Here is a 12,713-nt window from a genome sequence, read left to right as displayed (position 1 = left end):
ATTATAACATGCTGATATTATCTGTCGGTATGTACTGCTGCTGTTGTGGACACTCATGGAGAGGAAAAAGAAGAGGAAGGTTCGCCAGACAAACAACCTGCAGCAAAGTCAAAACGTCTCCTTATTAGTTTCCACTGATATTTTTGATAAAATCTATCTAATCCCATATATCTAATAAATATATTTCATTTTATGCCCATTTACAAAATTGCACCACAGCTGCCTCAATGCTTTCTATGAGCACGGTAACGTAGACGCCCCCCAGTCATATGCAAAAGTTTGGACACCCCGTCAAATTACATGTTTTGTGAGAAGTTAACATCCTCTACTGGAAGCAAACTTAAATATGGAATTTTTCAGCACAGTTTCCTTTAATTGGCTGAGATTAAAATATTAAGATGTATTAAAATATTGGGGTGTGTATTTTAAATATATATATATATATATATATATATATATATATATATATATATATATATATATATATATATATATATATATATTTTCCCCCCAATATTTTAATCTCAGCAAATTAAAGGAAACTTCCAGTCGGAGCAAAACTTCGTATCTCATCATTTTTCAGTTTTTGACATAATTGGAAAATGCCTGTTGTCCTTTACATTGTGCATAAATTTCACATTGAACAGCCCAAAATTACATGGAAAAAAGTCTGGTTCCATTGACTTACATTAAAAGTAAAGTATGTTTTTCCCTTCTCCTGTAAAGTTACCATTTCAGAGATACAAGGTTTTTTCCAACAGCAGTGATATATATATATATATATATATATATATATATATATATATATATATATATATGTATTTTTTTTTTTGGTGTATTATTTCTTTTTCCAGTATGTTAAATTCAGTAAATAAACAGTAATTGTGTATTAAAATGTGCAGAGGTGTGTCTCTGTCGAGGATGTGTTCACATATTTACTTAGCAAGTCAACAAATGCGTGTTATTTGACTGGGGGCGCCCAAACGTCTGCACACAACTTTTATTTTTTATTAAGGGAATGTGGTTTTACACATTTTCATATGGAGTGTGCGGCTTGTCAGTCAAATCTGTAGTTAAGGTGCATTTAAATATATTCTAGGTCAGCGGTCACCAACTCCCTGGAGATCTACCAAGTTCAACCACAAACTCAGAAACACCAAAAACATCCATCTGGTCAAAGGAGTGATTCGTCTGAACAGCCTAATAAGGGGTTATATTTGAACTCTGTAAATAGGAAGATTTTCGGAGGAGAGTTGGTGATCACTGTTCTGGAGGTACTATTACAAGACAGACCCTAAAGACCATATAATAATAATAATAGTAATAATAATGATAATAATAATAATAATAATCAGTAACACATGCCACTAATGGCAGGTACTTGGTAACTGTTAAGGCCAATTTAGACTTCTGAGAGTGTGATTCCTCATCTACGCTTATCAACTCATCCCAGATGAGCTGGGATACTAAACCAGTGCCTGCCCATCGTGTGACCCACCAGCATCTCTGAGGAAAAAAATAGAAGCTTTAAAAACGGCAGTTGTTACATTATTTACAGCTCCAGTATGTACAGATTCATGTTAAAACCCTGAAGTCGGATGTTGCGAGGCACTTAAACCTGGGTATCTGCAGTATCGCCATGGTTTCCATGGTAACACCGTTAACAGTCAGTCCTATGTGTACCAGATGAGAACTTCTCTGATCCTCCTCCCGATCCCCAGAGCAGCAAGACCCAGAGCGCTGCTCGAGCCCGACGCCGCCTTAAAGTCTGCATACATACACAATACAAACACAAAAATGTGGTTTGTGGTCAAAGAGGACTTTGTAAAAACGTATTATTAAAACACTTGAATTCGTTTATTATTCAGCTAATCGTCAGAATTAAATGTTAAAATGAATTATGAATCATTTCTGATCAAAAATACTAATATTTCTACTGTTCACTGAAAACTGAATGATGAGTTCAACCAAAAGCAAATGCATACTTCACTTCATATAAAGGGCTAGTTTGTTTGATTGTACAGATAAATGCACTTCAACAGCTCTTACCCCCATAGTAATATACCAGGGCTGCTCCTGCAACTGCAGAGAAACAGCTCAGAAAGAACAGCGGCCCTGGATCAACAGGAAACAGGATCATGAGAGAAGAGAAATGCTTAATTGTACGTATGTAAAACCACGGCTCTGTGTGCAGTGAAGGCAGATTACCTTGCTTATTCAACACAAATCTGTCAGTGGGGATGACGGCTGGACTCGGGACTGGATCCACAGAGTCTAGAAGGTTTAAACCGATAAATATTAACTGTAAATTCTAAGATTATTATTCTGTAATCGATCTAAAGACTTGTTCAGTATTACTGCTATAAACGATTCAGTGTCTGCTAGAAGTTACTCAGTATCTACTATGAATTATTCAGTAACTGCTCTGAATTATTCAGTACCTACTATGAATTATTCAATATCTACTATGAATTATTCAGTAACTACTCTGAATTATTCAGTACCTACTATAAATTATTCAGTATCTACTGTAAATTATTCAGTAACTACTCTGAATTATTCAGTACCTACTATAAATTATTCAGTATCTACTATGAATTATTCAGTAACTACGCTGAATTATTCAGTACCTACTATAAATTATTCAGTATCTACTATGAATTATTCAGTAACTACGCTGAATTATTCAGTACCTACTATAAATTATTCAGTATCTACTATAAATTATTCAGTAACTACTCTGAATTATTCAGTACCTACTATAAATTATTCAGTATCTACTATAAATTATTCAGTAACTACTCTGAATTATGCAGTACCTACTATAAATTATTCAGTATCTACTATAGATTATTTAGTAACTACTCTGAATTATGCAGTAACTACTATAAATTATTCAGTATCTACTGTAAATTATTCAGTAACTACTCTGAATTATTCAGTACCTACTATAAATTATTCAGTAACTACTCTGAATTATGCAGTAACTACTATAAATTATTCAGTATCTACTGTAAATTATTCAGTAACTACTCTGAATTATTCAGTACCTACTATAAATTATTCAGTATCTACTATAGATTATTCAATAACTACTCTGAATTATGCAGTAACTACTATAAATTATTCAGTATCTACTGTAAATTATTCAATAACTACTCTGAATTATTCAGTAGCTACTATAAATTATTGAGTATCTACTGTAAATTATTCAGTATCTACTATAGATTATTCAGTAACTACTCTGAACTATTCAGTACCTACTATAAATTATTCAGTATCTACTGTAAATTATTCAGTAACTACTTGAATGTTTTTTTTTTGTATCTACTGTAAATTATTCAGTAACTACTATGAACTATTCAGTAGATACTATGAAATATTCAGTGAATACTATTAACTATTCAGTATCTACTATCAATGCAGTATCTACTATGAATTTTTCAGTACCTACTATGAGTTTTTCAGTGAATACTATGAACTATTTAGCATCTACTAGGAATTATTCAGTATCTACTATAAACTATTCAGTATCTATTAGGAATTATTCAATAACTACTATGAATTATTCAGTATCTACTATAAATTATTCAGTATCTACTATGAACCCAATGTGTAAGTTGTGTAGTTATGAGAGTGAGGAACTGAAATGTGGGCCCACATACAGACTCTTAAGGTCGGTTTCCGGGACAGGGATTAAACACAGTCTTGGATTACACTTTACTCTCAATGTAAAATCTCCATTCAGAATGCTGTGTAGGTCAGGACTAGGCTTAATCCCTCTCTAGGAAACCAACCCTTAGAGTTTAAGGGGCAACAGCCCCAACAGCAGATAAGTAGAATGCACGTTTTGTCTGAATGGCTGGAAGGAATCTAACCACAGTCTTGAGACAGAGTGATTATGTGTTTAGTACTAATCACAGTGAGCTTTCTTACAGCGCACCAATTACAGAGCCTGTTTGAGCAGTGAGGGAGCCATGGAGCCTGTATGAGTGGTTATTTGAGCCTCAGACTGAAGAATATGTTGTTCTGCATTGCACACAGTTTTCAGTCACCTCGATTTGATTTGATGAAACCATTTCTATTGCGTGGTTGTGATACAGGTAGACTTCATAGTCCCATTTAAGAGTCACACGAAGTGTCTCTATTTCCATGTAACAGAATGAGGAGGATAATTTAATACTATATGTGTGGGATAAACATGGACTTTGTACAATTATAGGCTGGTGAAAGTTCCCCCTCATTCTGTGGTCTGTGATATGGGTGTTGTGATGGACACTTACCTGTGCGGCGGCGGAGACGTGTGGGCAGACTGAAATACACATCCTCCACGTGCAGGTGGAGAGCGCGGTAGAACTCTCTGCATGCCTCCTCGCCTTTGTCCTGCAGGTACGTCAGCAGCTCAGCCAGACGCACACAGGTGGGCACGTCCAGGTCCCGGAACTGTGTAGATGAGAGTACGATATCAATGCATTTTAAACATTCCCACCACCTTATCACACTCACTGGCCACTTTATTAGAAACACCCACCTTGTACTTCCACTCAACTGGCCACTTTATTAGAAACACCAACCTTGTACTTCCACTCACTGGCCACTTTATTAGAAACACCAACCTTGTACTTCCACTCACTGGCCACTTTATTAGAAACACCAACCTTGTACTTCCACTCACTGGCCACTTTATTAGAAACACCAACCTTGTACTTCCACTCACTGGCCACTTTATTAGAAACCCCTACCTTGTACTTCCACTGGCTGGCCACTTTAAACACCAACCTTGTACTTCCACTCACTGGCCACTTTATTAGAAACACCAACCTTGTACTTTCACTCACTGGCCACTTTATTAGAAACACCAACCTTGTACTTTCACTCACTGGCCACCTTATTAGAAACACCAACCTTGTACTTCCACTCAACTGGCCACTTTATTAGAAACACCTGACTTACATATCCACTGTATAGACCACATGTGTCAAGCTCCAATCCTGGTGGGCCAAACAACTGCAGATTTCAGCACCTACCTCATTAAATACAGCTGTGTCTACTAGAGGATAACTAACACATACTGTGCATCAAAAGATGATCTACAGTCTCTAACTGCACAGCAGCAAGTTGGAGCTATAAAAAAAAGGGGTTTCTGATAAAGTGGCCAGGCAGAGTAAACAGCAAAGTGTTCCGCAACACAGTGATCCACCCTCAGCTGGCATTCAGAAGGTGGTTCCCTCAGAATGCCTTTGGCCATGTAGATAACAAGTCTGTTCAGGGAGTGTACGTCTCTCCTGGTGTGCTGCAGTCTTACCCTGGTGGCCTCCTTGTCAGTGAGGATCTGAGGGTAGATTCGGTTCAGCTGCAGAATCAGCTTATCCACCAGCTCCGTGTCCAGACGACGGTCAGATTTCAGGAACCAGCTGTCCACCTTCAACTGCTCATGGAAGCTGTCTGAAGTGCAAAAGACAAAGATTGTTAACAGTGTAATCGTACATTGATAATGATGGGTTATATATACATATATATGTATACACATACACTACTCTTCTTTACTTTCCAGTCCATTTTTCATAGAATTCTGAGAAGATATAGAATTCTAAAAAATATATATAGAAAGAAATATAGAGATAAAACAGGACTCTTAACTACTGTGCAAGACCTGGTAGACATCAAAACTGTCCCCATAAGTTTTGACCATATATATATATCCTAATTTCTGTCTGATATTATATTTAATCATTGAGGCTTCTGTGTAATTTTCTGTTAAACATGTTTTCTACTTTTTTCCCTAATGCTGAAAACTGAATATCTTGACTAGAGATTAAACGAAGGAGGTCTCTGATTTTTGCATATATATACACACACATTCACATACAAACATACATATACATATATACACATATATATACACACACACACACACACACACATATACATATATATATATATATATATACACACATATATACATATATATATATATATATATATATATATATATATATATATATATATATATATATACACATGAAAAATGGGTGAAAGCCACTATTTAAAAACTGGTTGGGCCAGACAACCTCATCCAAAATAATATAATATTATTATACAATATAATATCATTCTTTTTTAACTTTAAGGTTCAACACGCGTCCCAAGAGGTGCAATGTTACACTCGGCCACCAGTGGGTGCTCTAAGCGGGAAAATAAACCTAAACAAGCATCCAAATTAACATACGAATCAAACTGGACGCTACGTGTCATTATTTAAGGTACCCTTTATATTATATATTACAGACTAACCCACTAATAAAATACTAAACCGAGGAAGCGTTTTTATTTCGGTGAGTTGGAGGAAAAGGTAGAGTAGAACTGCTGACAGTGCAGCTGAGTCCAGGCTGGATACGAAGCCTTACAAACCCAAACCAGCCAACGAGGCTGAAGTGAACTTTTCCGTTCCACCTTAAATGGGGCAGCAGTTATACTCCGGCGCTCTCTCCTCTATCTCTTTCTTCCTCTCTCTCTTTTATCTATTCATCCCTGTGCCTTTCTATCTTTCTGCTTCACCTCTCTCCTCTATCTACCACTTTCTCTCTCCCTCTCTCTTTTATCTGTTCATCTTTATCTCTACCTGTATCTATTTCATCTCTCCCGCCAGCGTCTTGTTCGAATTCTCCGTTCCACCTTAAACTGTGCAGCAGTTACATTCTGGTACTAGCTTCTGACTCGCCAGCGTCTTGTTCGAATTCTCCGTTCCACCTTAAATGGTGCAGCAGTTACACTCAGCAAGAACGTCAATGCTGTACCATTTAAGGTGGACCAGAAAATTCCGAGAGCTGGCGAGTAAGAAGCTGGTACCAGAATATACGTTTAGTGCTGCACTATTTAAGGTGGAACGGGAAAATTCGAACAAGTTCGCGAGTAAGAAGCTGGTACCAGAATCTAACTGCTGCACCATTTAAGGTGGACCGGGAAAAGTCGAATAAGAAGCTGAGTTCAGCCTCGTAACCAGCGAAACATTAGAAACGCAGCTACAGAGCTGAGCTGGAGGAGTCAAAAGTCAACAAAAGCGCTCTTTTCTCCAAAGAAAGCGGCCTAGAAATCTATTAAGAAGCACGAAGCAACTCAATGACAGCTGCAGTGAAGCTCCAGCTAAGTTAGCCCTGCCCTGATGTCGCCCCGATGTCGCCCTGAGGGTCCGGAGGTCTCCTGTAAGTTGCTGCCCGCTAAAGCGCTCTGAGAGTAAAGGAGGACGAGCAGAACCCACAAACACGCCGCCGTGACCGGACGGGCTCTGTGTGACCTTGTTTGCGTGGTAGATTTAAGCGAAAGTGCGCTGATGTTTTAACCCACCTCCCATGTTGAATCCTCTCGTCCTGCCCTTTGTGTTTGGACACGTCGGCCACGCCCATCACATGAGGGGCGGGGCCAGAGCCCTGACACACAGGAAAGGGTGGGGAACATGATATACGTTGCCACGCCCTTTGCAATTCCCTGCAATGCACTATAGAGGCAGTAGAGGGCGCCGCCACCTTAGAATGAACAGGAAAGAATGGAAGGGATGATGTAAACAGTCATATGCAAACGTTTGCAACTTACATGGTCAAATTGATTTTAAAATAAAATATTGGGAAAAATAAGACAATAAAAAAAAAATAAACAATGAAATGAGCCAAAAGTTTTGCACAGGAAATATTTTATATTTTATTCCTCCCCACAATAAGTTTAATTTAGCACATAAACAGTAATTGTGCGTTAAAAGGTGCAGAAGTGTGTTCTCTGTGGAGGATGTGTTCACTTATCTTCATTAAGAAAATCAGCAAAACATGGAATTTGACCGGGGCGCCAAAATATTTGCATAATACTGCCTGTTTCTGGCGAGTAATGCAGTAATATATTACAACAAAGTACTAATTAAAGTATGTTAATATCTTTATACAATGTTTATATATATATGTATACAATGTACTTTATCATATAGCTGTTTATTAGATACTCTGTGTAAACATGTCCATGGTCAGGGCCTCAGCTTCACTGATTGGTCAATAAATTACCCTTCTGCATCATTTTCGTGTTCATTCATCAATGTTTTCTCACTATAGTAACCAGTATGCATTAAGCAAATACATCATACAACCAAATACAACCAATCCCTGTGGTGTCAACCAATCCTGACTGTTAGCTTAGCCACCAAACTATAAGGTAATAAATACAACCAAACCAGCAATCATTCTGCATTTGCCAAAATTAAGACATCCCTGCTAGAAAAAACAGCACAGACCAGCATTTGTTGTGTTTTGGATGCTGGATGACCAGCTAGGCCATAGAATGCATACAGGCCTATGCTGTCTTTTTTTTCAGCAGGGAGACCCTAAAAATACCCCCAGAGCAGTTATAGTTCTTCAAAAGACCCTCCCACCTTCAAGCTACATCATCAGAACATGGTTTGTCTGCTTTACACTGGAAAATCTTACTTGGCACCGCTGTAGGAAGCAAATAAGCACATTCACAGCAGATGGGTAAAGTTTTTATTTTGGCCAGTGTCCCTTTAAGGGTCACCGTAGAAGATGAGCTCCATTTAAGTGGTCAGTCTGTTTGCTGTGTGTTCCAGTGATGTCACAAGCATATTAGTGAGCCTTGCAGTTTTATGGTTCACGTACATAAAAAATCTGGACTAAAACTTAAATATGAAGGTTGTAAAGTTTACTTTCTCTTTATCATCATTTTTGTAAATATTCTTGCTGGTGGGTGTAATGATTAATGATGTTAATAATAATAATAATACAATAATTATTTATATAATAGGACTTAAACATTAAAATGCAGCTCAGAGTGTGTTTACACTTCTATGATTATCGTTTACTCTTAGGCATAAAGTTAAGGATAAACTACGTTCATTGCAAACTTCATGCACATATTTCTCCAAATAAATAAATAAATAAATACTCTGCATGCAATATGATGCCCATATTTATTTGCTGCAAGATGCATATAAGTAAACAAATAAACACATAAATAAACACTTCCTGTGCTATTGCATGCACACATTTCTGTTTGCAAAATGCAAATAATAAATAAAAACTTCACAAACGCAGATTATTTTCAGTCCGGTTTATTTTGCCAGATGAGAACCTTAACACGCTGCACTGTTACGGCTCATGTGACAAGTAGCCTATCAACTTTCCCTTGAAATGCACCACAGAAGTGACCATACAAGTTTTTTTCCCATTAAAAAAATGGAGCATTACCTCCAGCTTCATAGCTAGCAATAAAAAAAGCGCCAGACTGCCGACCACAGCCTGGTCTGCAATTCAAGTAGACATAAAACACAGCAAGACATTCAACAGACTACACCACTCAGCTCAACACACACACACGTGATAGGCTAACGTTAGCTGACGTCAAGGGTTATGAATAAATACGATAAACGTAACATTATTCCATATGTGCAAAAAAAAAAGAAAGAAAAAGAAAGCAAAAGCCGCCTGAAATGAACAGAAAATGAATTACTGAATACTCGAATACTTGAAAAATATCCCAATAAACTTTCACTGTCTTGAAAAACCTCAGTTGAAATGGCACAAAAATCCTGTAGGATTTCTGCTCAGCTGAAAAAGATGAGATTAGTAACAGTTTCACAACAAAAAGAGTGACATTTAAAGGGAAATTCCACGTTTGTTTTTAAATGTCTGCAGAACTAAGTGGTTAGGATGTAAACAAGAGTTGCTCAGAGTGGTTTGGAGTGAAATGCTGCATTCTAGGAGTGAGAATTGTTCACAGTGGTGGTGATAGGAACCAGACGTCCACCTCTAAAAGCTCCCTCACAGAGAGTTACTACATGAAATGGTTATGAATAGTTAAGTGACCCTTATTAGTCCCACAACGGGGAAATTTCATCTCCGCATTTTGACCCATCCGTGCAGTGAAACACCACATACACACTAGTGAACACACACACTAGGGGGCAGTGAGCACACTTGCCCAGAGCGGTAGGCAGCCCTATCCATGGCGACCAGGGAGCAGTTGGGGGTTGGGTGCCTTGCTCAAGGGCATTTCAGTCACGTACTGTCAGCTCAGGGGATCAAACAGGCAACCTTCTGGTCACAAGGCTGGTTCACTGTTTTTTTTAGTTAAGGCTGCCTGATGCCTTCATGATCGATTCATGATGGAGGGATACATGTAGGGAGCTGTGAGGCAAAATAGTCCCCAAACAAAACTTATTTTTTTCAGATTTATGATATTTTACCATCATCAACATTCCATATAAAACTCAGAAGAGTAGGTTCACTGGTAGTAAATAAAGTGTATATATTTGTGTTGTAGTCATGGCGACCCCTGGTTCCCATCACCACCACTGTATAGACGTCTGAACCATTTCACACCAAACCACTCTGAATGACTTTGTGAGTTAACAAGTGAGTTATGTGGAAATTCTGAAAAACTGGTGGACTTTCCCTCCAATGCCAACCATCCACTAGTACACATAATCGATTTAATACAGACTATTTATCACAATAGCCCTGCGTCCACTTTAATACACTGATTACAAGCAGACAGAGTTTAACACTGTCGCACGACAACCTGAAAAAAAACAAAAAGACTAAACACTGAAGACTGTTTCTCTCCAGCTCCTTAGAAAATATGTTAATAGTTTAATAAAAGGCACGAGTGGTCTGAAATGGAGACTTCTCCGGCGTTTTAAAACCCAATCCTGACCTTGTCCAAATACTTGCCGAGATCTGAAGCGGACAGAGAGGTTTTTGCTTGTACTGAAGCCAGCGTTGTGGCGATCCACTCCGAAACGCACTCCAGCGCTTCCTGGAGTAACGAAACGTAGTTTTTCCTTCAGGGTTGAATCACAAAATCCTCAAAACACAACGTGACAATGAATTGTGCTGCTTGGCTATCGAATAGAATAAGACATACATACATTACTGAACCTGTGACTAGTTTTTCCCTGGGTTTCTTTCAGAATATGGCAAGCAAGTCCATAATAGAGTTAAAATCAAAACAAAAAACAATACTTATATTATCATTTATGTTAAATACATAAAATTCAACGAGTGGTAGACACGGAAATGTCTTACATAATGCTGAGAGATGCCAAAAGTGCAGTTAAACTAAAGAGGAAAAATTTAAACCAATAAAGAAGAAAACAAAAGTGTTGACAATACTGTGAACTGGACTGCATGGCCTTAATAATGATAATAATAATAATAATAATAATGACATCATTATTAAGCTCATTTGCCTGCATGTCTAAGTCAGGGAAGGAACTGCGTGAAGTCTGAAGCGTTCTGGAGCAGGACTGTCACTGGCAGGACGATTTGCTTTTGCAGTCAGGGACTAACCACTTTTCTCCTTGGCAACTAAAATTACTGTAAGATTGAGAAATACATCAGTTAGAATCGTCATAGTTATATTAGTAACATTAAACACTTCATTCATTATGTTTATAATTACAACTATAGGAAAAATGTGATAAATCTACTAAATAAATATACAGACAGACGCACAAAATGTACACAGACACAGTTACCATGACAACAAGAGGACCAGACAGGTTAATGGACCACACATCACCAGAGACTCAGTTTCCCATCATGCAACTGGCTGGCAGGGAGTGGATGAGTGACATACAGTTGTAACAGAAAACATGCAGAATGAGTTTTTATGGAATGGTGGTTATTTATGTACAACATGGAACTCAATAAAGGACAAAACATTATAATTGATATATATATATATATATATGTTTGTTTTTCTACTGTTATGATGTCAAGCTTGCAACAATAGAAGAACCCTTTTTGGTGCTATATAGAACCATATACATATACATTCTCCATCAACCTGAAGAACCATTTCACCATGCCGAGAACCATCTGAACATGCAAATGGTTCTACAAAAGATGGTCCTTTGAGGGTTCTTTAGTAAAGAAAATGGTTCTATACAGAACTATATGAACACTCAGCATGAAAGCGTTCTTCAAACTGATGGAGAATGTGCTGTCTACAGTTCTATATAGAACCTTTTTAAAATGTGTAGCACCAAAAAATGGTTCTCCTATTGTTACAGGCTTAACACTGTAATAATAGAAGATCCCTTATTGGTGCAATATAGAACCATTTTCAGAAAGGTTCTATATGGAACCATCTACAGCACATTCTCCATCAATCTGAAGAACATTTTCACAACGCAAAGAACCCTTTGACCATGCAAAAGGTTCTTTGAGTGTTCATGGTTTTATACAGAACCATTTTCTTTACTAAAGAACCGTTGAAAAACCATCTTCTTTTAAGAGTAGGTAGAACTAGTGGCCTCTTGCCTTCACTGAAGAACCCTCAGAGAGGCTTAATCCAGCAACCTTCTCCACTGGAGATGAAAGACAAATTAAATCTAGTCTCGCCTGTACAGTAAGTGTACAGTAAGGGTTCTCCACTTCACATTATGGTTGAAAAGATTAAATGGCAAAATACTCAACTGTCCTGCAGCTTAACAAAGGAATTTCAATCAAGAATCACCAATAAAAATATAATTATTTCCATAAAATGGGTTTAAATGTGGAGAATATTCTCAATTTAACTATCTGAAGCTGTTAGACAAGAACATGAGATATCCTGGCTCTAACTGTGTGGCCCATCGTTTTAGCCCTGGCTGTAAATGGTACAGCAGGATCAGCCTCAGTAAAGGACGTCTGACCTCAGGATTACACCGACTTATT

General features: G+C 37.7%; 2 protein-coding genes across 3 annotated transcripts in view; both read right to left on the bottom strand.

Annotated features, from left to right (window-relative positions):
• Positions 1-831: 831 nt before the first annotated feature.
• Positions 832-7,413, bottom strand: card19 (caspase recruitment domain family, member 19). 2 transcript variants are annotated; one of them, XM_036560187.1, is made up of 6 exons: positions 7,345-7,413; positions 5,306-5,445; positions 4,284-4,443; positions 2,209-2,274; positions 2,050-2,115; positions 832-1,768 (listed from the first exon to the last, which is right to left on the bottom strand). In XM_036560187.1, the coding sequence occupies exons 1-6, from the start codon at positions 7,349-7,351 to the stop codon at positions 1,674-1,676; spliced, it is 534 nt and encodes a 177-aa protein (XP_036416080.1). In that variant the 5' UTR covers positions 7,352-7,413; the 3' UTR covers positions 832-1,673. The 2 variants fall into 2 exon arrangements, with proteins under 2 accessions (XP_036416080.1, XP_036416079.1); XM_036560186.1 differs by having other exon boundaries at positions 2,050-2,274.
• Positions 7,414-9,090: 1,677 nt separating this feature from the next.
• The window catches only part of bicd2 (bicaudal D homolog 2 (Drosophila)), a 37,293-nt gene continuing 33,670 nt past the window's right edge, over positions 9,091-12,713 (bottom strand). The window contains exon 9 of the mRNA XM_036559481.1: positions 9,091-11,369. Coding sequence (XP_036415374.1) covers positions 11,367-11,369 — 3 coding nt within the window. The 3' untranslated portion in view covers positions 9,091-11,366. The remainder of the gene's footprint in view (positions 11,370-12,713) is intronic.

This window comes from Colossoma macropomum, unplaced genomic scaffold, assembly GCF_904425465.1.
Source record: "Colossoma macropomum unplaced genomic scaffold, Colossoma_macropomum, whole genome shotgun sequence".
Taxonomy (NCBI): Eukaryota; Metazoa; Chordata; class Actinopteri; order Characiformes; family Serrasalmidae; genus Colossoma; species Colossoma macropomum.
Note: the sequence above shows the minus strand (reverse complement) of the source record. Positions and strands in the feature narration are given on the sequence as shown.

What these genes read in the sequence shown, in the direction of transcription:
- card19 (XM_036560186.1), bottom strand. An exon ending in ACGTCTCCGCCGCCGCACAG is followed by an intron (nt 2,275 to 4,283) that starts GTAAGTGTCCAT and finishes TAAACCTTCTAG; the next exon opens with ACTCTGTGGATCCAGTCCCG. An exon ending in CCTGGTATATTACTATGGGG is followed by an intron (nt 1,769 to 2,049) that starts GTAAGAGCTGTT and finishes GTATGTATGCAG; the next exon opens with ACTTTAAGGCGGCGTCGGGC.